This window comes from Cebus imitator, unplaced genomic scaffold (genome assembly GCF_001604975.1).
Source record: "Cebus imitator isolate Cc_AM_T3 unplaced genomic scaffold, Cebus_imitator-1.0 Scaffold279, whole genome shotgun sequence".
Classification (NCBI taxonomy): Eukaryota; Metazoa; Chordata; class Mammalia; order Primates; family Cebidae; genus Cebus; species Cebus imitator.
In genome coordinates, this window is record NW_016107594.1 from 2,769,444 (window position 1) to 2,794,720 (window position 25,277).

Consider the following 25,277-nt stretch of genomic DNA (forward strand, 5'->3'; position numbering starts at 1 on the left):
GTTAGAATGGCAATCATTAAAAAATCTAGAGACAACAGATACTGGAGAGGATGTGGAGAAATAGGAACACTTTTACACTGTTGGTGGGAGTGTAAATTAGTTCAACCATTGTGGAAGACAGCGTGGCAATTCCTCAAGGACCTAGAAATAGAAATTCCATTTGACCCACCAATTCCATTACTGGGTATACATCCAAAGGATTATAAATCGTTCTACTATAAGGACACGTGCACACGAATGTTCATTGCGGCACTGTTTACAATAGCAAAGACCTGGAACCAACCCAAATGCCTATCGATGATAGACTGGACAGGGAAAATGTGGCACATACACACCATGGAATATTATGCAGCCATCAAAAATGATGAGTTTTTGTGTGCCTTGTAGGGACATGGATGAACCTGGAAACCATCATTCTCAGCAAACTGACACAAGAACAGAAAATCAAACACCACATGTTCTTACTCATAGGCAGATGTTGAACAATGAGAACACATGGACACAGGGAGGGGAGCATCACACACTGAGGTATGTGGGAGGGGACTAGGGAAGGGACAGTTGGGGGTAGGAGTTGGGGAGGGATAACATGGGGAGAAATGCCAGGTATAGGTGATAGGGATGGAGGCAGCCAATCATATTGCCACATATGTACCTATGCAACAATGCTAAATGCAATCATACACACACACACGCACACACACACACACACACACTAACACACACAATATTAACCTTAACTGTCAATGGGCTGAATGCCCCAATTAAAAGACAGACTGGCTAACTGGATAAAGTCAAGACCTATCAGTGTGCTGTATTCGGGAGACCCACCTCACATACAAAGAAACACATAGGCTTAAAATAAAGGGATGGAGAAATATTTACCAAGCAAATGGAACGCAAAAAATGCTGAGGTTGCAATCCTTGTCTCTGATAAAACAGATTTTAAACCAACAAAATCAAGAGAGACAAAGAAAAGCATTACATAATGATAAAGGGATCAATACAACAAAAGAGCTAATGATTCTAAACATATATGCAACCAATGACGGAAGCACCAAGATTCATAAGGCAAGTTCTTAGAGACCCAAAAAAGACTTTGACTCCCACACAAAAATAGTGGGAGACTATAACAACCCACTGTCAATATTAGACATATCAATGAGACAGAAAATTAACAAGGATATCTAGGATTTAAATTCATATCTGGACCAAGCAGACCTTATGGACATCTAAAGAACTCTCCACCCGAAATCTACAAAATATACATTCTTCTCAACACACATCACACTTATTGTAAAATTGAGCACATAATTGGAAGTGAAGCACTCCTCAGCAAACGAAAAGCAGTGGAAATCCTAGCAGTCTCTCAATCCACAGTGCAGTCAAACTAGAACTCTGAACAACATGTTTCTGAATGACTACTGGATAAATAATGAAATGAAGGCAGAAACAAAGATATTCTTTGAAACCAATGAGAATTAAGACACAATGTATCAGAATTTCTGGGACACATTTAAAAGTGTGTAGAGGGAAATTTATACCACTAAATGCCCACAAGAAAAAGGAGGAAAGATCTAAAATCAACACCCTAATGTCACAATTAAAAGAACTAGTGGAGCAAGAACAAACAAATTCAAATACTAACAAAAGACAAGAAATAACGAAGATCAAAGCAGAACTGAAGGACATAGAGACACAATAAAAACCCTTCAAGATATCAATGAATGTAGGAGTTGGTTTTTTGAAAAGATCAACAAAATACTTAGACCACTAGCCAGACTAATAAAGAAGAAAATAGAGAAGAATCAAATAGATGCAATAAAAAATGATAAAGGGGTTATCACCACCGATTCCACAGAAATACAAACTATCATCAGAGAATACTATAAACATCTCTATGCAAATAAACCAGAAAATCAAAAGAAATGGATAAATTCCTGGACACATACAGCCTCCCAAGACTAAACCAGGAGGAAAACAAATCTCTGAAAAGACCATTAATAAGATCTGTAATCGAGGCAACAATTAATAGCCTAACCACCAAAAAAAGTCCAGGACCAGACAGGTTCACAGTTGAATTCCACCAGCACTACAAAGAGAAGCTGGTACCATTCCTTCTGAAACTACTCCAAACAATAGAAAATGAGGGAATCCTCCTTTACTCATTTTATCAGTCCATCATCATCCCGATACCAAAACCTGGCAGACACACAACTAAAAAAGAAAATTTCAGGCCAATATCCCTGATAAACATCAATGCGAACATCCTCAATAAAACAGTGGCAAACCAAAACCAACAGAACATCAAAAAGCTTATCCATCATGATTAAGTCGGCTTTATCCCTGAGATACAAGACTGGTTCAACATACGCCAATCAATAAACGTAATCCATTATAAAAAGAACCAAAGACAAATACCACGCGATTATCTCAAGAGATGCAGAGAAGGCCGTTGACAAAATTCAATAGACCTTTGTGCTAAAACTAAGTACTGAAGGAATGTATCTCAAAATAATAAGAGGTATTTATGACAAAACCACAGCCAAGATAATACTGAATGGGCAAGAACTGGAACCATTTCTGTTGACAACTGGCACAAGACAAGGATGCCCTATCTCCTAATGTCTATTCAACACAGTATTAGAACTTCTGGCCAGGGCAATCAGCCAAGAAAAAAAAATAAAGTGTATTCAATTTGGAAAAGAGGAAATCAAGTTGTCTCAATTTGCAGTTGATATGATTGTATATTTAGAAGACCCCATGGTCTCAGGCCAAAATCTCCTTAAGCTGATAAGCAACTTCAGCAAAGTCTCAGGATACAAAATCAATTGCAAAAATCACAAGCACTTCTATACACCAATAACAGATCAATGGAGGGCCAAATCATAAGTGAACTCCCTTTCACAATTGCTATAAAGAGAATAAAATACCTAGGGATAAAATTAACAAGGGATGTAAAGGACCTCTTCAAGGTGAAGTACAAACCACTGCTCAAGGAAATAAGAGCAGACACAAACAGATGGAAGAACATTCCATGCTCATGGTTTGGAAGAATGAATATTGTGAAAATGGTCATACTGCTCAATGTAATTCACAGATTAAATGCTATGCCCATCAAGCTACCATTAGCTTTCTTCACAGAATTAGAAAAAATTCACCTTAAACTTCTTATGGAACCAAAAAAGAGTCTGCAGAGCCAAGACAATCCTAAACAAAAAGAACAAAGCTTTAAGCATCACGTGACTTGACTTTAAACTACACTGCAAGGCTGCAGTAATCAAAACAACATGGTAGTGGTACTAAACCTGATATATAGACCAATGGAACAGAACAGAGGCCTCAGAAATAATGCTTCACATCTACCACTATCTGATCCTGGACAAACCTGACAAAAGCAATCAATGTGGAAAGGATTCCTTATTTAATAAATGGCATTAGCCATTTGCAGAAAGCTGAAACTATATTACTTCTTTACCCCTTATAAAAAAATTAACTCAATATGTATGTAAGATTTAAACATAAAACCTAACACCATAAAAATCCCTAGAAGAAAACCTAGGCAATACCATTCAGATCATAGGCATGGGTAAGGACTTCATGACTAAAACACCAAAAGCAATGGCAATGAAAGCTAGAATAGACAAATGGGATCTAATTAAACTTAAGAGCTTCTGAACAACAAAAGAAACTATCATTAGAGTGAACAGGCAACCTACAGAATGAGAGAAAATATTTGCAATCTACCCATCTAACCAAGGGCAAATATCTAGAATCTACGAAGAACACAAGAAAAAAAAAAAAAAACAACCCCATTAAAAAGTCAAAGAAGGATATGAACTGACTGTTCTCAAAAGGAGACATTTGTGCAGCCAGCAAACATATCAAAATAACCACATCATCACTGGTCATTAGAGAAATGCCTATCAAAACCACAATGAGATACCATCTCACACCAATTAGAATGGCGATCATTAAAAAGTGAGGAGACCACAGATGCTGGAGAGGATGTGGAAAAATAGGAACAATTTTACACTGTTGGTGGAAGTGTAAATTAGTTCAACCATCATGGAAGACAGTGTGGCAATTCCTCAAGAATCTAGAACTAGAAATACCATTTAATCCAGCAATCCCATTACTGCGTATACACCCCACAAATTATAAATCATTCTATTATAAAGAATCATGCACATGTATGTTTATTGTAGCACTGTTCACAATAGCAAAGACTTGTAACCAACCCAAATGCCCATCAATGTTAAACTGGATAAAGACAATGTGGCACAAATACTCCATGGAATACTATGCAGCCATAAAGTGAATGATTTCATGTCCTTTGCAGGGACATGGATCAACCTGGAAACTATCATTCTCAGCAAACTAACACAAGAACAGAAAACCAAACACCACATGTTCTCACTCATAAGTTGAATAATTAGAACACATGGACACAGGGAGGGCAACATCACACACTGGGGCCCGTCATGGGGTGGTGAGGCTGGGGGTTTAGGAGTGAGATAGCATTAGGAGAAATACCTAATGTAGATGATGGGGTGATGGATACAGCAAACCACCCTGGCAAATGTATAACTATGTAACAAACATGCACATTCTGCACATCTACCCCAGAAGTTAAAGTATAATAACAATATGAAGAATGATACAGTGACTCTGAGGACTCAAGGGGGAAGATTGGAAGATGGATGAGGGATAAAAGACTACATACTGAATACAGTGTATACCACTTGGATTACAGGTGCATTACAATTCCAGACATCACCACTAAGGAACCCATCCATGTAACCAAAAATACCTGTGTCCCCCAAAACTATTGAAATAATTTTTTAAGAGCCAAAAAGGAAAGAATCCCGTGTTCTGGATTTTGTCTTCGTGGATGGGTTCTTTTTTTTAGAGAGCATTGTTAAAATTAGATGATATGGACCACAATTTAAAATATTTTAGTGTTCTAGCTTTCCCCTAAAATTTTATATTCATTTTTTAGCAAAAGCAAAGTTGTCTTGTTATTTAGGCTTGTAAGGTACTAGAACTAAAACCAGTTTTTCTCTCCTATGTCCATTAAGCACAGATTGTTAATGATAGACTGTGCACTCTACTTTAGTTGTGTGTATGATGAACAGTTATGAGGCTGATTAAATCAGTTTATTCCAATGACATCATTTTATAGATCCCATTAAATGTGTGTGAACTCAACTTGGTTATAAGAAGCACTTACCTGCATTGAGTATGATAAGGGAAACTTCTTTGTTAAGAAACAAAATGATTGCATCCAGAATCTAGGGGCTGGTTAGAGTATGACAGATTTGTAGTAAGTTTCTGTAATTTTTGAGAGAGAGATAAAGGGCTTTATTTATGGTAATCCCACTGCCCTTGTCTGAGTATCTTAAAGGAATGGTTATTTTTCCTGTCCTGTCACTGGCTGAGTCTATAATAAATCAGAATTATGACAAAATTAGAAGCCAATATTTGTATAGTATTTTGTGTTACTGAAACACTCACAAGTCAGGGAAATGTGTCTTTTGTGCACATTACTATATATTGTTTATGTTTTAAACTGATCTGATTTGAAAAGCATAATTTAAGGTTTTTAGTATAAAAATGTGTCAATCATATCAACATAGTTAATGATATTAACCATGTCAAACATTTTGAAATGGTCTCCAGTAAATGTGCTCTTGAATTTGTGAAAATTGAAGAAAAATTATTTCTTTACAGTTGTTTTATTTAAGGTAACAGAAGGTAATCTGTATTTTCTTAAAAATAAAAAAGAAGTAATATAAGGTAAACTGGCAAGTTGAACACTTTCTGGCATGCCAACTAAACCCTCATGTTTTTGAAAATATTTAATTTTACAAAACTTGATCTGGCAATTTATTCCCCTATAATTGTTAAAAAATATTGATTTATAAAATTTATGTTAGCAAAACACTTTCTTTTGCTACATCTTCCAGGTTGATCAAATTTTATAACATTCTTTTAAAAAAGTTGTTATTCATTTGATATCTGTATGTTACTGTGTTTGGAGCTTTTACTGATTCAATTCTTGAAACTCTCTCTGGAGTTACTTATTTTAGTCATTTGTAGAAAAAAATCAAATTTTCCTGTATTGTTTCTAGTGGTAAGAGAAACTGACAATTCAGAAACACAACTTCAAGTGAAACACACAGATGGAAATTCTGGCTTGATAGGGGCGAGCCTGGGCTTTCTTGCTCCTCTGTAACATGCAAATAAATACACAATAGTGATACCCTCCCTTTCCCATCTCAGTGTTGTTGTGAGGGAGGATACATTTAGACTAAAATTACTTATACAATTACCTATCCAATGTGAAAGAACTCTTTCAATAGATGTGTGTCCCTGGGAGCAGCCACACTCCACAGTATCTGCCTATGATGGTGGGTGACTGGGAAGCGCTGGCAGGTACAGGGAACAGCCCAGGAGAGCGCTAGCTATGGTATTTTTGTTAGAAAGAACAACGTGTTTTCTTTAAAAATGTCAGCACAGAGATGCTCAGGCTGTTCCATGTTGCCTCCTAACTGTAACTCCACTTTGTTGTAAGTCTTAGGGGAGACGTACAGGTTCACTGCAGCTGCCTGTAAGTGTTAGGGGCATCCCTGGGCAGAATTGAGAGCTCAGTACAAAGTCATTTTTGAGGCCCTCCTTCCCTTTCTCCCCAGTGCCCCTGGCTTATGCTTTGCTTTCTTTTTCTTTGATGCTTGACTCACATTTTTGCTCCAGTTCTTAACTTCATCTTATGTATTCTACTGCCCTCCATATTTCTGTTTTATCTCATTCCTTTAATCTACAATGTTTAATGTTATGGAAAAAAAATGTTCGTACAGACTGTATTTTTGCTCTGTTTTCCCTTTTTCCTAAGTATAATAGTGTGGGAAGAAACAACATATTAAGAATATAACAGAAGCATCCTAGTTTTCCTAATAATCTCTTGTTAAACTGTTATGCATTGATTTTTTTTTTACAACATTTTGTATTTATGTGTGGTAAGAATAAACATTTATATATACATATAAATTATACATGTACATATATTTATTTGTACCATAAGACAGAAGATTTTTCACTGGGGCTTAGTTTAACTATTTCCAGTTTTTCTTGTAAACAAAGTCCTCTCAGCTTTCAGTTTTTTCAGCCTAACTGTAAAATGATGTCTGTGATTATCAGGCCACTACTCCCAAGTCCTTTTGATCTCTCGGTTAGCTTTTTCTCTGACCATTAATAATACTTAGAAAATCTGGAAGCTACAGAAAACAGTTAAAAGAAAAAAAAGCATGGGCAATTTCATCAGCCAGAAACCACATCAAATCTTTTTCTGCATTCTATTTTTCTTCTACCTGTTAAAACTTTTGATAACTGAAATTTAGCAGAGTTTATTTGAGCAAAGAGATGTATCTAATCAGGCAGCTTTCTAATACAGGAAAGGTCTAGAAAGCTCCAGCCAACAATGTGGGCAGCAGCACTGATAGAAAAGGGAAGGGGCATGGGAAGGCAGCTGAAGGAGCCACCACTGGGCACCTGCGTGACTGGGACATGGTCTGAGCAGTCCAGGGCCTGTGATTGGCTGCTGTGATCAGCTGAGACTAAGCTGTTATAACAACATTCTCTTGAGTGGAGTTGCAGTTTTTTATGTACCGAATGAGGTTGCAGTTCACTGTGTAGGAATTCAAAGTAGAGAGGCAACTCAAAGCCAAATTTATTATTTAAGTTCTGAGATACATATGAAGAACATGCAGGTTACATAGGTATACATGTGCCACTGTGGTTTGTTGCACCTGTCAACCCATCATCTAGGTTTTAAACCCCACGTGCATTAGGTATTTGCCCTAATGCTCTACCTCCCTTTGTCCCTTACCTCCAGATAGGGCCTGGTGAGTGATTTTTCCCCCTCCCTGTTTCCAGGTGTTCTCATTGTTCAGGTCCCACTTATGAGTGAGAACATGTAGTGTTTGGTTTTCTGTTCCTGTGTTAACCATTATTCTCAGCAAGCCAAATTTATTTTAACATACTATTTTCTTGAGATCTGATGCCCACAATAGCAATAAAATTGATACTAAAGCTTGTCTCTTTCTAACAATCAGTAATGCATGAACAATGAAAATGACTTATCTATAGCATTAATTGGTGAATTACCAATAAAACATTCTTTTTCTGTTGAACATAGATTATCAACAATTTTATCATTGTTTAATCAACCATATATTAATAGGAAATTCACAACTAAATCAGAGAGAATGTTTCCACCTGTGGAGCGTTGTGGTCACAGGAAGTTTAAAAATCAAAGTTTGTTACAGATAAGTGTCATATATTATTCATAAAGAACTTTCAAACTATAAAAACATATTAAGATTTTTTTTGTAGAAATTGTAGCCTACAAGTAATAGTTGAAAGAGAACAAGGAATAAAATAAATTTGTTGAGTTTCTTTTAAATAAATATTCAGAAGTATCAAATTGCTGTAGTATTATTATCTTGGACCTCAGTAAAAATGGTATTTTACTTAAGAGCTCTTGACCATAATTTGCATGTGATATACTGAAGAGTGAAAAGAAAAATCAGTAAAACAACATAATTCAGGAAAGAAAAGCAGAAACTATTTTTTTAAATAAGCAAACTTCCCTGAGTCCTTCCCCCTCCTGTGAAATTGTATCCTGCTTTGCAAGTTTATAAATTTATGTTTATAAATTTATAAGCTTATAAATTCTTATATGCTTGTTCTCTATAGCTGATAACTCTGAGTTTCTGTAACACAGAGAAGGTTGTAAGAAATCTCCAAGCAGGCTAAAAATCCCACCTTTTAGGCACTGTAGCAGAAGACAATAGGTAAGGCCTGTGCTAGAATCCTTGAGCTTTACATATAGCAGACATCTGGGTTACATAGCCACAGTCACTTGTAAGCCTAAGTTAGTTGCCTGTCATTGTTTGTCAAATTGCCTTTGTTCTACACCTGCAAACCTGTTTTAGCACCACTGTGTACTTTATGTATAAAAAGTCAAGCCCTGTCTTTGTTAAGTGCTCAGCCATTTTGGATCCAAATCTGAGCTGGGCTGGTGTGCACCTAACATAAACTCCTTCTGCAACTTCAATGATCTCTCCAGTCTCAAAAATTTCTGCAACACTTTTGGGGGCTGGTCCAGGATTGGAGATGACAGGCTTGCTGTCTCCTTTGCCTCTGGAGGCCAAGACCCCAGGCCAAGGGAGACCCAAGACCTTAGGTGCCACTACGAGGCTTCTCCCAAGAAGGTGATTGGCTCTCCCAAGCCCCAGTGTTCTTTCTGGACAGCACAACAGAACTAAGACGCGGCAGCAGAATGACTCTAGGATCAGCACATTTTAGGAATAGTAGTAAGACAACTGAGGATTGAAGAAGAGGAAGGGAAAAGAGGTCCAGAGCTTCAGTCACCTTCTGGGGAAGTGACTAGTAACCCAACCTAGCAGGGCTAGGGGAAGGAACTGCAGCTCACCATTTCGAGTGAAACTCAGCTAACTGGAACCTGATAAACTCCAGGGAAGTGATTATTAATCCAATACAGTAGAGCTGGTAGAAGTGAGGGTGACTCAGTGATTTGAATGAAACTTACATACCCATCAACACTTGAAGCGAGTGGCTTGCTAGGCTAACTTAGTAAGGAAGCCTAGGGGCAGGTGTGGAAAACTGGGAAGGAGAGGTGCATGAAAGTGCATGAAAGAGATGGCTGTGGGAGGAGCCAATGTGGGGAGTGACATGTGGGAGCCGCAAGTCCTTTAGCATGGACTGTAGGCTGAGAGCAAAGTGTGGTGCTGGCTGTAGCCAGGGGCCATCCCACATGCGGCTAACAGGATTTGCCCCACAACTGCAGCAGTTGTAGGGGAATAAGGTACTCTCCTAGCTAGAGTGGTGTCTGAAACCACCCCTCCTACCTGGATCCGCTTAACCAGCCCGAAGTGAAAGTGAGAATGATTGTGCATGGCAAGGGAGGAGATGGGAGGGAAGCTGTCACAACCTGCACATTGGAATGCATGTTAAGGAACTTTAAATAGGGTTTTGAAGGAGATTACAATGTCAAACTGACTCCTCAAAGTTAAGAACTCTGTGTGAACTAGACTGGCCTTCTTTCAATATCAGGCGGCCTGCTGAAGGGACAGTAGATCGTGAGGTGGTTGGCCGCATGTATGGAGTAGAAACTAGGGTCAGTGGACACCCTGATCAATACCCGTACATTAACTCCTGGCTAAATGTGGTCCAATTAAATCCCAAGTGGCTGCAGCCCTACCAGGTATTATACTGTAAAACTTCAGTGGCTTGAGCAGAGCCCAAGTTTGTAAAGGAAACCACAGTGCCCCTCAACCAGAAAGTAGGGGAAGGAGAATTGGAAAAACAAAAACTGCTCCTACAGGCCCCTCCAGAGAAGAGAGAATGACCACCCCTTTATGTGCCAATATATCCATCCTTGACTAATCTACAGCAAGGTGAAGGACAAGCAGCTGGAGGATCAGGTTCAGACAGAAGTGACACTTCAGTGTCATCCCTTAGTGAGGAACAAAAAGGCATGTCGATGGAATTCAGAGAAAAGGAAAGAGGCAATTCCCCTAGCCAACTCTGGTCTGGCCACACCAAAGCCTTACAAATGCTTCTTCAGGAAACTAGGTCCCAAATTTACCATGATGCTGAGGGCCAAATAAGAGGCAGAGAAAGGCTATTTACCCACCAGTCCTTCTCCACCACTGACCTCCTAAATTGGAAACAGCATATTCACTCCTACATGAAGAAACCCCAAGCCATCACAGATTTAATGCAATACATTTTACTTACAACCCCATGTGGGCAGATTTCCAGGAGTTCCTGTTAACACTGCTTAATACAGAGCAGCAGCATAGAGTAACCCAGACAACTCTCCAATACCTGGAGAGAAATGCCCTGGCAGGCACAGTTGATACCTGCCAATATACTAAGGAACATTACTCAGTGACAGATCCCCAGTGGAACTGCAATGAGGCAGAGGGGTTACAATACCTGCAGGCATTTCGGGAGGCATTTCTAAATAGAATCAAGGCAGGAGGGAAGAATACGGGAAAAATTTCAGAGGTTTGTCAGAAGGCAGATGAGAGCCCAAGTGAGTTTTATGAGATGCTCTGTGTGCTCTGTGAAGCAAATTGACCCTACACCCCATTTGACCCAGAGGCAGCAGGAAATCAATGTATGGTGACTGCAGCCTTTGTTAGTCAGGTGCAGAGTGATAACAGAAGGAAACTCCAAAAGTGTTTGAAGGTATGACGGCCACTTGGCTCATACAGGTGGCCCACAAAGTGGTCATTAACCATGAGGAGGTCGCCAAAAGATAAGTGGATTGAAAGCTTAAAAGGAAAGCAGATCTCCTGGCCACAGCTCTCACAGAAAGGAGGGCGAATGCAGCAAGAGGACATGGCCCAGGTCTTGGGAAAGGGAAAGGTTTAACCTGAGAGAACTTTGAAAAATGACCTAAACTAGAGAGAGACAAGGGTGCAGTATGAGTGCCCAGAAAAGGATGCAGTTGACAATAATGAAAGCCAGAGAAGGGCTCAAGAAGCTGACCTAATTGGCCTGGTGGGAGCCGAATGCTGTAAGGACTGAGACAGACTGGGCTCCATTTCTCTAGGCCCCCAGGAGCCTATGGTCAGGACAAAAGTAGGGGGCCAAGAAATAAGTTTCATGGTAGATACAGGTGCTGAACACTCAGTAGTAACTCAACCAATTGGACCATTAACTAAAATGTATGCTGCTATAATTGGAGCCACAGGAGTGGCAGAGAAAAGACCCTTTTGCCAGTCAAAGAGGTATGTTTTCGGAAGATGAGAAGTCCAGCATGGGTTCTTATACCTCCCAAATTGTCCAGTTCCCCTGCTAGGGAAGGACTTGCTCCAAAAGCTGCAGGCTCAAGTTTCCTTCAGACCAAAAGGCAATGTGACTTTAGATCTCACCCAGCCAGCAACAGTGGTGCTAACTCTAACTATGCCACAGGCTGAGGAGTGGAGGCTGCACACTAGGGGAATCCAAGGGCCAGACCATCCCTTAACTCCAGAAGAAGAAACCATACTAGTCAGGCTAACAGATGAATTTTTCGAAGTCTGGGCTGAAAACCTGCCTGGCTGACTATAAACCATGCCACAGTGGTAGTACAGCTAAAACCAGGTGCCACCCCTGTCCAACTTCATCAATACCCTTTGCCTCAAGAAGCTGTTGGGGGGTTTATGGGAGCACAAAAGTATGGTATACTAGTAGCATGTCAATCGCTCTGGAATATTCCACTCCTGTTGGTGCTGATGCCAGCATTGATTGGAGGAATATATGACTATAGACCAGTGCAAGACTTGCGAGCTGTAAATGGGTCTACAGTCACTATTTGCCCAGTAGTGCCAAACTCCTGTATATTAATAAGTCTAATTGAAGAAAATACAGCCTAGTTTACAGTCCTAGATCTAAAAGATGCCTTTTTCTGCCTCTGTCTGGCACCAACAAGTCAACCATTATTTGCTTTCCAGTAGGGCAATTTTCAGCTCACTTGGACCAGACTTCCACAATGGTTTAAGAACTCTCTTGCAGTCTTTGGGGAAGCATTAGCAACAGACCTCAAAGCTTACATTACTCTCAACAAGGAGCATTGTCCTATTTCAGTGTGTGTATGATTTTTTGCTTTAAATCATTACCAATGAAACTGCACAGGCTTTAGATCTGTTGGCTGCACAATCCACAAAAATGAAAAATGCTATTTACCAAAACAGACTAGCTTTAGATTATCTTCTGGCCCAGGAAGGAAGTGTATATGGAAAGTTTAACCTAACTCTTGCTTAGAAATTGATCATGAAAAAGCTGTCATGAAAATAACTGCAAAAGTACAAAAGTTGGTGCATGTCCCAGTTCAAATCTGGAAATCTGGATGGCTGGTCACCAGACTCCCTCTTTGGAGGTTGGTTCTTATCTTTTGGAGGATTTAAAGCACTAACAGGTGATTTGGGCTTATTCTTGGTAGTTGCTTAATCCTCTCATGTCTCTTGCCTCTCTTGCTTTAGAACATACAGTCAATCATAAAAGCAGTAGTAACTAGGCATACTACCTCCCCAATAATCGCCTTAACTAAGTATTAACCTATGTCTCAGGAAGAAAACCTGTCAACACCCCCTGCTCCCCATAAGCTGCCTGGAGGCAATGTGCTTATCAAACTTACAGAAAACTTACCTTAAGTAAACCAAAACAGGAACCAGAGTGACTGGGTGAAACAGATTAACTCAACAGCACCTCAAACACAAAAGGTTACATCCTCTTTCAGCATCCTATCTAGCCCCAGAAAATGGCTGGCAACCCAATGACAGGTAAGATTCCTGAAGGAAGGGACAACCTAGGACAGGCACAGTCACACAGGGGAATAAAGGCCAAGGCAAGAAAAAGGCCCTGGCACTATGCCTGATTGGATGTACTAAAGCACCTAAATGAGAGCAACCACTAAGCCTGCCTACCCTCCATTAGCCATCCCAAAGTAAAAGAAAGTAAAACTTTGGCCTAAAGAATCAAGGTGCAACTTACATAAAATGAAATTAAAAACATCTATCCTACCCAAGTACTCTCTCCTATGTGTAATTTAGTACTATCTTTAAAGAGGAGGACATTACAGTGGTGCATTCTATTAAAAGTTTACTTATATAAAACACACCAAAGGGGGGGGGATGAAGAGGGAAAGAAAAATTGATAAAATTGATAAAACATAATATAAAAATAAAATTAATGCAGCAAAGAGAAGCAGAAATTAAATTTTTCTTTCATGAGCAAACTTCCCTGAGTCCTTCCCCCTCCTGTGGAATTGTATCCTGATTTGCAAGCTTTTTAAGTTTATAACTTCTTGTATTCTTCTTCTCTATAGCTGATAACTGTAAATTTCTGTAACACAGAGGAGGTCATAAGAAATCCCCAAACAGGATAAAATCTTACCTTCTAGGCACTGTGGCAGAAGGCAATAGATAAGGCCTGTGCTAGAATCCTTGAGTTCTAATATAGCAGACATCTCAGTTACATAGCCACAGTCATATGTAAGCCTGCGTTAGGTGCCTGTCATTGTTTGTCAAATTGCCTTTGTTCTACACCTGCAAACCTGTTTCAGCACCACTGTATACTTCATGTATAAAAATTCGAGCCCTGTCTTTGTTAAGGGCTCAGCCATTTGGATCCAAATCTGAGTTTATTTAGGTGTACATCAAAAATAAACTCCGGCAACCTCAATGGTCTCTCCAGTCTCTATAATTCTGCAACAATACTGGTAATGTCAATGATTTAAACTTGAGGGAAAAAATTAATTTTTAATGAAGGATATGTAAAGAAATTTTTTTAATATTCTTTTAAGGGTATGCAAGTGAAATTTTGCATCAAAACTAAGAATTTGACTCTGAAGTAAGGTAGAGGTAGTAGAGGTAGAAGATGTACAGCAGTGGAGAAAACCTAGTGAGTTAGGGGAGGTTGAGTGTAGACACCCCTTGGGGAAGGGTGTGTGAAAGGGAGTGCAGGAAGACACAGTTTTCAGGCTTCTAATGTGAGTGACTAAACACTACTTACAGATATGTGAATCTGTACACTAGGGTAGGTATCTGGAGGTTGCAAAATGCTCTGTTTTGAATTCAATATTCCCTCACGCAGTTCTGTTGTCAGATTTTGCCACATTATTGTATTGGGTCAAGATAAGGAGTATTCTTTGTGACAGCCTTATTGACAACAACAGGAAATCAGGGCCCATTATTCCATGGAGGCTGTTGGCATTGTTTTTTTATGAATGCAGGTGAGCATGGAGTCGCAACTAACAGACTGGACATTTTTTTACCAAGCCTTAGGAAAATGGTCTCACATTCTCTTGGTCTATATTTGCAATTTCTCCTCCCAAATTACATCATTATAGAGTATTCAAACTCCATTGTTTTGTATGTCCTTTACCTATCATTTTTTGAAAATATTGCATAAAATAATCTGCATCAACTTCTGGAAATCTCCAGTCTTCAACTCTCATCTTCCAGTTAAAAAAGGACAAGATGAACTTTAGTATTTATTCCAGTCCTCACTTTTCTTTTTACTCTTAATTTCCACCCATACAGGATTATTTCCTCTCTTTGTGGCAACATTTTTTGGCAGGCTATTTTTTCAAAGCATACACACATATAGATATATACGTATAATATACATATTATATACACATACAGTATCTAATTTGTCAGACACTGTACTAAAAAAATTGTGAAAAGACATACTGTTTACAGTAAATGAGCCTATAGCATAGCCAAAAAAAGAGATGTAAGCAAACAATTAAACTAGCCTAAGATAATTACAAATCAAACCAAATACCATTTTCAGGACCAGCCTGGGCCATATAACAAGACCTCATCTATGTAAAAACAACAAGAAAAACAAATAAACAAGCAAAAACCAAAGAACAAAGTTGAATCGTTCTTGCCATAAATAGACTTTGTAAGAGGTAGTTTATGTTATTAAAAACAATTCTAGAAGCACGTTTTGATGAAATGAAATGCATTTCATTTGAAATATGCAGTGAGATTCGAGTTATGGATTTATAAGGCTAAAGCATTTAAGGACTTTTGAGAAATGACAGTTTTGGCAGAAATTCTAAGAGTATTTTGGCTGGAGAAAAATATTTTTCTCATTGGATTAAACATTTGAGTATTCATATAAATTTAGAATAACTGCTTCAACTAAAAAAAATTTGAGAGAAATAAACCTAAGGATTACTTTTAGCATTTTTCTTCACATTTTAAACTTCATTGTTATTGTGATATCAAAAAAACCTATGTTTTTCAGTATTTCATATAGCTTTTGTAAATTATTGAGAAAAAACTGAGTAAGATTTTTGTAAACATTTTGGTTATGCCTGACTCAATTATAAGAAACTTGTATAGAATTTGAATGTAGGCTGGGTGCAGTGCTCACACCGGTAATTCCAGCATTTTGGGAGGCTAAGGTGGGTGGATCACTTGAGGTCAGGAGTTCAAGACCAGACTGGCCCCCATGTCGAAACCCCACTTCTAAAAATACAAAAATTAGCTGGACATGGTGGTGGGCCTCTGTAATCCCATAGTCTCAGCTACTTGGGAGGCTGAGGCAAGAGAACTGCTTGAACCTGGGAGGTAGAGGTGGCAGTGAGCAGAGTTCATACCACTGCCATCCAGCCCTGCAGCCTGAGAGAGAGAGGAGAACTTTGTCTTAAAAAAAAGTAGATTTAAATGCAAAGTATACTACTATGATTCTGAAAAAAGCTATGGTCTCTCCAGCTAATTCTTCCTAGCTCAATACATTCATCAATTTGATCAATTTTCTTGGTGGTAAATTGTGACGGATGACAGTTACTGATGCTTCATAATTAGAGAACTGGTTGTGGTTTCTTATTTTGTACAATTTTAAATCATCTTTTACTTTTCAAAAAGTATACACTAACATACAACTAAGACTTTGCATGTATTTTCAGTACATTTACGAAGTCCTTGAAGTCCACCCTGGTTATAGTATACTACTACTAGCAGTGTCATTGTTACTACTATTACTATTGCTGTTACAATTGTTACTGTTTCTTAAGTAACTACTATCTTCTAGGCCCTTTTCTAAGGATACGAGTAGATGGTCTCATTTAAGACTTGTTAAACATTTTACTGAACAGTATTAGTGCAGTGTGCCTATGTATTTCTGTATGTTTCTACATTCAATGATATATAGATATATATGTATGTTTCACAGGGAGAAAGAAATGAAGGCATCTGATTTCCTGAAAATTATTTTCCCAGCTGGTTTGCAATTACACACTTACTATTCTGAGTTCCTCCAAGGGTATTGAGGGAAATTATATGTAAGATTTTTATTTGCATGTGCTCATTACCATCATGAAAATTTTCATCAACTCCAGTGAGCCATATACATTTGTGGAAGTGATTTACCCCTTTTACAGTTAAGTCTGACTGCAAGCTTCCCAACACATCTGTAATGAGGCAGTTGAATGCATTTTACATATTGGATCATTCCCATATGACTACGTGGGTGGTCAAGAAATGCTGAGATAATATGTCATGGCATCTATTTTGCCCAACAAGATCAGTTTTCTATAGCAAGACCTTGCCATTCACAGCAAGCACAGTCTGATTTTTTCCAAAAAAAGAAAAATGATGATGTGATATATGTTTCTCTTCTAGCGGTCCCTTGCCCCAGTATTGAAGCTCAGCTCTCAGAACATGTCATCTGGAGGCTGGTTTCAGGATCCTTGAATGAGTTCGGTGCTCAAGTATTGCTGAGCTGCAGTCCCGGTTACTACTTAGAGGGCCGGAGGCTCGTGCAGTGCCAGGCCAATGGGACGTGGAACATAGAAGAGAGGCCAAGCTGTCGAGGTGAGCAATGAGGGATGCACCCTCAAATGACACGGCATCCTAGGCTATTCTAGATGCCTGCTGTCAATGGTGAGCTCCTCTAGGGGAGCTATCATCTATCATAGTCCTGTAGATCAAAAGTACAACCAAATGGCATGTCTTTTCATTACAATGGTGAATTGTATTGTCATGTGACATACTTAAACCTCACTGCTGCTGGATTAGGCATTTGATGTTGTCTTTTACTTGTTAATGATCTATTTTTCAAACGTTATTTCAAATATTTCAAATCAGCTCAAAGACAAATTCAAGCCTCTGTGTAAAAAGGTAACTCTTACTCCATAGACAGGCTATTCAAGAGTTCTAATTAGGATCTTGGGAAATAGTATTAATGCTGAAGATACTGTGTTCTCAAATAATGAATATCTCCAAAAAGGAGATGATTATTCTCTTAGGTACAAGATAAGCAGTTAAAGCTTTGAGTTTCACATTAAATATGAATAAATAGAAAAATTTAAAAATGCTAGTATTATTGTTCAGAGCCCTCTGATTCAGATGTATCTAATATACAATCTTTACTTGATTGTACACAAAAAATTATGCATAAAAACTAGTTAGAACAGTATACATTTTATAAAATACAGATTAGTAAGAATACATCAGAGTAAGAAATGAAAGAGACAAAAGCATGTTTCCCTATCTTTGATAATTTTAATTTAACTTTAAATATAACAAATATTAATGAAACACATCCCACAAACTCTTCACCAGGAACACAAAGATAAATCAGGAAGCACTGCTGACTTCAAGGAGCTTAAAGTTTTCATAATCATAATAAACATGGTCCCTGTTTCTCCAAGATAGCCCTGCCTGAAGCCTGTTTTCCAGGGTGCATATTAATGATTTCTTGTTGCTCTGAACAGTGTCCTGGTTTGGGCGGTTAATGACATAGTCACTGAGTTTGCAACGGCATTCCTCTCTATCACACCTTTGCCATTTAGTAAATGCCCCACTTTCCCCACATCCTTGCCAGTCATGCACAGATGTATTCATCCTTGCAAGTCAGTTTGTCACCTGGAGATTCCAGCATTATTTCCAGTAAGGAGAGATTAGGAGAAAGAGTCAGGAACCCGAACCTTTGACCTATTTTAGACTCTTCCAGCCAACATTTTGTCTACTTCAAACCAGAAATAGGATCTTAAAAAACTGACAACCATTAACTCCTCAGGGGTGGGGTTTTACAAGGGACCTCTGCAGCTACCACAGCCAAGTACAGCTTTTTCTTGTCTTTCTAATTTCCCAGGGATGCCCAGCTACGGTGTCCTTGTCTTCCCAGAACAGGGTCATGCTAACTGGTACTTGCTGTGCGACAATCTTCCATGCTCACAGCTTAAACATCGTTCCAGAAGAATTTTCATGTACAATGGAGAGCCTTCTACTTAAGGGAATGTTAGCAAAATCTTCATTCCTGAACTAAACTGGTTAGCAGCAAGGCATTAATCTCATTTTGAGGTAGAAAGCAAAGTTAGAACTCTGCTTTCTTTGAACAGTGTTTCTGCCTCCAGCCTCTGTAATTCTGTAAAGTCTGTTTCCCTGCCTCTAGTTTTGTATACTGTATTCTGGTATTTCTGACATGGAGTGCAGTAGACACAACCACTACACATAATTTATCTTCACATATACAGTTGTCTCAGGCCACACACTTGTTTCATAAATTGTCAGCCATTTGTTGACTTACAGGCTGGGCATAAGCTGTTTTGTCGCACTTTGCTGTTTGTCTCTTGACCGTCTTCATGGACACGTGACATTTTCCAGAGTCACTGGATTCCCACTGAAATTATTGTTGGCTTCAAAAAAAAAAGTGTTTTTATTAATGTTTGTATCTCAGGTTGTGACAATTGGCCAGGAGGAGTCCCTTTCACATCGCTTTCTTAATTGGTCCCTCTAACATCTCTGAAGTGGTCCTTGTTTTATCATAAAAACAGGAAGTTCTATGGCTATCTGGAATTTTTCTTACCCAAACACATTGTTCTCCAAAGATCCCTGGCATCTTTTAGTGGAGAGCGGTATCAGAAAACCAAATCTATGCCAGGGTGATGCAATGTATTGTGCACATGGTCAGTGAGGTAGGGAAAGTTGCCATGGAGTTTATTGTTACTTTGCCACCAAGCTAAAATTTTCTGCTGCTCTTTTTTCCCCAAAAAGCACTATCAATATTACCAATTTATTCTTGTATCTACTGATTTAACTGAACTACTAATACAGAGCCTGTCAATCTTTCTCTCTTTCCGGAGCACAGATGTGCCATCTTGGATGTCATAGTGCTTGATTTTTTGTTTAAACTGGATGTTCTCTAAGAGTTTAAAAGCCTTAATGGCCCCTTTCTCCTCCTCTCTTGCCTAAATGTTTTGGAAATGGCATCAGAGTACTGGAAACCTCTTTACTAAGGTCATTCAGTAGACCCTCTATGGAAGGGATACCCCAGCCTCTTTGAAAGCAACTGTTCTCTGGGATTTTCATAAAATTTTTATTTTTAAAATTTGAGGACATGTGCTAGTTATTGACTGCTGCAAAACCAGTGACCACATGCTTAGGACCTTACAATACAGATATGCTACAGCCCAGCTTCCGGGTTCAGGTACCTGGCACATTTTGGCTGGGTCCTCTGCTCACAATCTCAGAGGGCTCAGTTCATGGTGCTGACAGGGCTGGAGGCCCAGTGAGGTCCAGTGAGGTTCCAATAAACTTCCCAAGCATGGCTCATGGGCAGAGTTTATGTCCTTGTGGCTGTGTGGCTGAGCCCTTTATGTTATTGCTGCTGATGAGGAAATAGTAAGCTCCTGACTCTGCGTCCCCCACCCTACCAGGCCCTCTCCTGAGTCCCAAGTCTCTGACTTCAGGAAGGACTCAGTTCCTGGTAAGGACTCCCCTCCCCAGGCTGTTTCCATCCAGATAATCTCATTTTTTATTAATTCAAAGTCACCTGACTCCTAAAATACTCAGAGGTCTGTCCTTACTCAAGGGGAGAGGATTTGAGGAGATGTCTTGACCCAGTGTTGGGACACTTAGGGACCACCATCAAATACTGCCTACCACTAGACCCCAAATAACTTTTCATAACTATGTCATACATTAAAAACAATTATTTTAAAATATTCATTTGTTAATTCATTTACATTAAAACTGATATGATTTTACAGGTGTATTAATTTAAAATGTCAATTACATGCTTACATAAGTAACACATTTTTATGAACATAACGATTCATTTTCAAACAAAACAAAAATTAACGTGAAGAGGGTAGTGTCATTTAAAAATTTTTCAAAGCTCCTTAATGTGTGGCTTAATAGAGGATGGCTGGATTCTTATAGCATCTTCTGCACTAACTTTGTCAAAGTTTGTTGTTTTGGTTGAGATATGAAAAATAAAATATATTGACAGTTGCTAGTGTAGTCATTGGAAAGGGAGATGCTTGTTGACCCCTAAAAGAATATCAGAGATGCCCTGGATTCCATTCTTAGAAGAGCTGTTTGAGAATAACACCATGAAATATACACAGTGGCACAGGCAGGTAGTAGACAAAGCAGTGGAGGAAACAATATGAACAACCGTTGTCTCACGTTTCCCTCCAACATGGATTTTTGTGAGTACTAGTGTCATCTATGTATTGTTCACAACCAGGTTTAATGCAATATTCAATATTATTCCTTTTATTTACTTGGGACAAATATTGAGTTCCTCAAAATGGTAACTAACCATCTACTCTCTTGAAAGTCACTTAAGAATATCAGAAAAAACATAGGCAATATAATGCTGGGAATTACACCACCTTCAAAACTTTGCTCCCCCAAAAGAAAATGAAAAACACAATTTTTAAAAACTTAAGATGTAGGCCAGGCACAGTGGCTCAGCACTTTGGGAGGCCAAGGCGAGTGGATCACCTGGGATCACGAGTTTGAGACCAGCCTGACCAACATGGTGAAACACTGTCTCTACTGAAAAATACTAAATTACCCCAGCTTGGTGGCATGCTCCTGTAACCACAGCTACTTGGGAGGCTGAGGAATGAGAATCGCTTGAACCCAGGAGGTGGGGGTTTTAGTGAGCTGAGATCACACCACCACAAGCCAGCCTGAGCAACAGAGTAAGACTGTCCCCTCAACAAAAATAAATAAATAAAATGTAAACAATTTCTTGGATCCACAAGAAAAAAAATCAATAAATACATTATTTTTGCTGTAACAGAATTTAATTTCATGTTATGCTTAAATTACATTTATCTCTCATGTTTCCTACTTTGCCAACACACACACACACACACACACACACACACACACACACACACAAACAAAACACACCATGAATCCTGGTAATAGTATAGTTTACCATTAAGTAAGTGTGTAATAAACCCCAGGAAATTAAAACATAATTTAATTTCTTAAAGTAATGAAAATGACACATTTTTCTAAGGGCAATTTTCCACACTGTGGTAGCTTCTTCACAGAAGAAACACAGTGTCACTGTCCACATTGCTTTGGATCAGGACCAACAGAATCTTCAACAGTAGCATCGCCCAAATCATGATCCAGCTGAGGAGCAGGCATTTTCACTTTTTTTTTTTTTTTTGACTGCCCAGGGTTCATGTTAGAGTGGCCCTGCTCATAAGATCTCCCAGAACTTAATTGTTTTCAGTTACTTATTCGCTTAGGAGCTGGAAATGTTAGGCTTTCCTTTTCTGCTTGTCCAGTCAGCTCCAGATAAAGAGGTGAGCCTTGATCACACAGTAATCACACTAATAAAACTGTGAAATCAGCTGAGAAATTCAGCAATTTTGGAAGGGTTTGTGCTATTCTAACTCCAGGCTATTCTAATATGTCCCTAGAGAAAAACCCAGGTCTCCATGAGCAAATATACAGGAGACCATAGTCTCACCTTAAACAGTAAGTTCTGCAGTCTTGTCCTTCAAGACATAATAATAGAAAATTAAAATTTAGTATCTAGGGATGTCTGAACACCTTCCTAGCACAAAGTTGTTATACAAGTAGAAGGCTATTATATTCTTATTGCTTTTGTTGTTTGAATTATTGTCTATATTTAAAAAGAAAAACATTTGTCACAGAAATCCATGAATCACACACAAAAAAATTACCTTTGCATTTTACATTTTATACATCCACACTGACTCAGTGAGCTACACTGGAATTTTGTAATATTATAGCTATTCAATGAACATGGCATAAATTATGGATGGTACATTTTTTCTAAATGCTTATTTAAGAGTTATCTTGGGAGACTGCTGGCAAGATGGCCAAATAGGAACAGCTCCAGGGCACAGCTCCCAGCAAGATCAACACAGAAGGTGGGTGATCTCTGCATTTCCAGCTGAGGTACCTGGTTCATCTCACTGCGACTGGCTGGACATGGACTGTTTTTTGGGGGTTGCACACCCAAAAAGGGCAAGATGAAGCAGGGTGAGGCATCATCTCACTTGGGAAATGTAAGAGGCTGGAGAACTCCCTCTCCTTGCCAAGGGAAGCCGTTTGGGACTGGTCCTTGCCCCCCCGCCCAGGTATTGTGCTTTTCCCACAGTCTTCAGAACCCACAGACCAGGAGGTTCCCTCCGGTGCCTAAAATACCAGTGCCCCAGGTTTCCAGCACCAAATTGGACAGCCGTTGTTTGGAAAGACTCTGAGCTAGCCACAGCAGTTTTTTTCCCCATACCCAAGTGGTGCCTAGAACACCAGTGAGACAAACCATTCACTCCCCTGAAAAAGGGGGCTGAAGCCAGGGAGCCAAGAGATCTGGCTTGGCGGGTCCCACCCCCACAAAGACAAGCAAGCTAAGATTCACTGGCAAGAAATTCTCACAGCCACCACAGCAGTCTGAGATGGACCTGGGACTTTTGAGCCCAGTCAGGGGAGGGGTATCCACCACTGCTGAAGCTTAAGTAGGTGGTTTTAACCTCGCCTGTGTAAACAAAGTCACCAGGAAGTTCCAACAGGATGGAACTCAACACAGATCAGCAAGGCCTCTGCAGGCAGACTGTGTCACTAGACTCTTTCCTTGCTGGGCAGGGAATGTCTGAAAAAAGGAAGCAGCCATCAGGAACTTACAAATAAAGTTCCCAGCTTCCTGGGACAGAGTATCCAAGAAAAGGGTTGGTTATGGGTACAGCTTCAGCAGACTTCAACGTCCTTCCCTGGCAGGTCTGAAGAGAGCAGCAGATTTTCCAGCATAGCTTTTGAACTCTGATAAGAAAAAGACTGCCTCATCAAGTGGCTCTTTGACCCCCATGATTCCTGACTGGGAGACACCTTCCTGTAGGGGCCAACAAATAGATCATATAGGACAGCTCTGGCTAGCATCTGGAGGGTACCTTTCTGGGATGAAGCCATCAGAGGAAGAAACAAGCATCAACCTTTGCTGTTCTACAGCCTCCACTGTAGAATGCTTGCACTCCATTCTTCAGGCAAGCAGAATCTGGAGTGGACCTTCAGCAAACTCCAGGAGAGCTACAGCAGAGGAGCCTGACTGTTAGAAGGAAAACTAACAAACAGAAAGAAATAGTTTCAACATCAACAGAAAGGACGTCCACTCAGAGACCCCACCCAAAGGTCACCAATTTCAAAGATCGAAGGTAGAAAAATTCACGAAGAGAAGAAACCAGCCCACAAAGGCTGAAAAATTCAAAAAACCAAATGCCTCTTCTCCTTCAAGGGATCACAGCTCCTCAGCAGCAAGGGAACAAAACTGAACAAAAAATGAGTTTGACAAACTGACAGAAACAGGCTTCAGAAGGTGGGTAGTAAAATTCTCTGAGCTAAAGGAGCATTTTCTAACCCAATGCAAAGAAACTAAGAACTTTGAAAAAAGGTTAGACAAAATGCTAACTAGAATAACCAATTTAGACAATAACATACACAACCCTGATGGAGCTGAAAAGCACAGCATGAGAACTTCATGAAGCATATACAAGTTTCAATAGCCAAATCAATCAAGCAGAAGAAAGGATATCAGAGATTGAAGATCAACTCAATAAAAGAAAGCAAGAAGACAGATTAGAGAAAAAAGACTGAAAAGAAATGAACAAAGCCTCCAAAAAATATGGGATTATGTGAAAAGACCAAATCTACATTTGATTGGTGTATCTAAAGGTGAAGGGGAGAATGAAACCAAGTGGGAAAACACTCTTTAGGACATTATCCAGGAGAACTTCCCTAACCTACCAAGTCCATCCAAAATTCAAATTCAGGAAATACAGAGACCATCACAAAGATATTCCTCAAGAAGAGCAACTCCAAGGCACGTAATTGTCAGATTCACCAGGGTTGAAATGAAGGAAAAAATGCTAAGGGCAGCCAGAGAGAAAGGTCGGGTTACCCACAAAGGGAAGCCCATCAGACTCACAGCAGATCTCTCAGCAGAAACCCTACAAGCCAGAAAAGAGTGGGGGGCCAATATTCAACATCCTTAAACAAAATCCTTTACAGACAAGCAATTGCTGAGAGATTTTGTTACCACTAGGCCTACCTTACAAGAGCTCCTGAAGGAAGCACTAAACACAGAAAGGAACAACCAGTACCAGCCACTGGAAAAACACCAAATTGTAAAGTCCATCAACATTATGAAGAAACTGCATCAACTAATGGGCAAAACAACCAGCTAGCATTATAATGGCAGGATCAAATTCACACATAACAATATTAATCTTAAATGTAAATGGACTAAATGCCCCAATTAAAAGATACAGACTGGATATAGGATCCAAGATGGCCGTTTAGGAACAGCTCAGGATTGTAGCTCCCAGTGAAAGCGCAGAGGGTGAGTGGACGCCGCGTTTTTATTGCCCACAGACTAGGAAATTCCCGGGCGGAGGTGCTCCACGGTCGCCA

At 39.4% G+C, this 25,277-nt stretch overlaps 1 protein-coding gene across 2 annotated transcripts in view; it reads left to right on the forward strand.

The window, feature by feature from the left end:
- CSMD1 (CUB and Sushi multiple domains 1) overlaps nt 1-25,277 on the forward strand; it is a 2,110,588-nt gene that overhangs the window by 2,002,244 nt on the left and 83,067 nt on the right. For both annotated transcript variants that reach the window (XM_017501161.1, XM_017501162.1), the window contains exon 51: nt 17,214-17,405. In XM_017501161.1, coding sequence (XP_017356650.1) covers nt 17,214-17,405 — 192 coding nt within the window. The remainder of the gene's footprint in view (nt 1-17,213; nt 17,406-25,277) is intronic.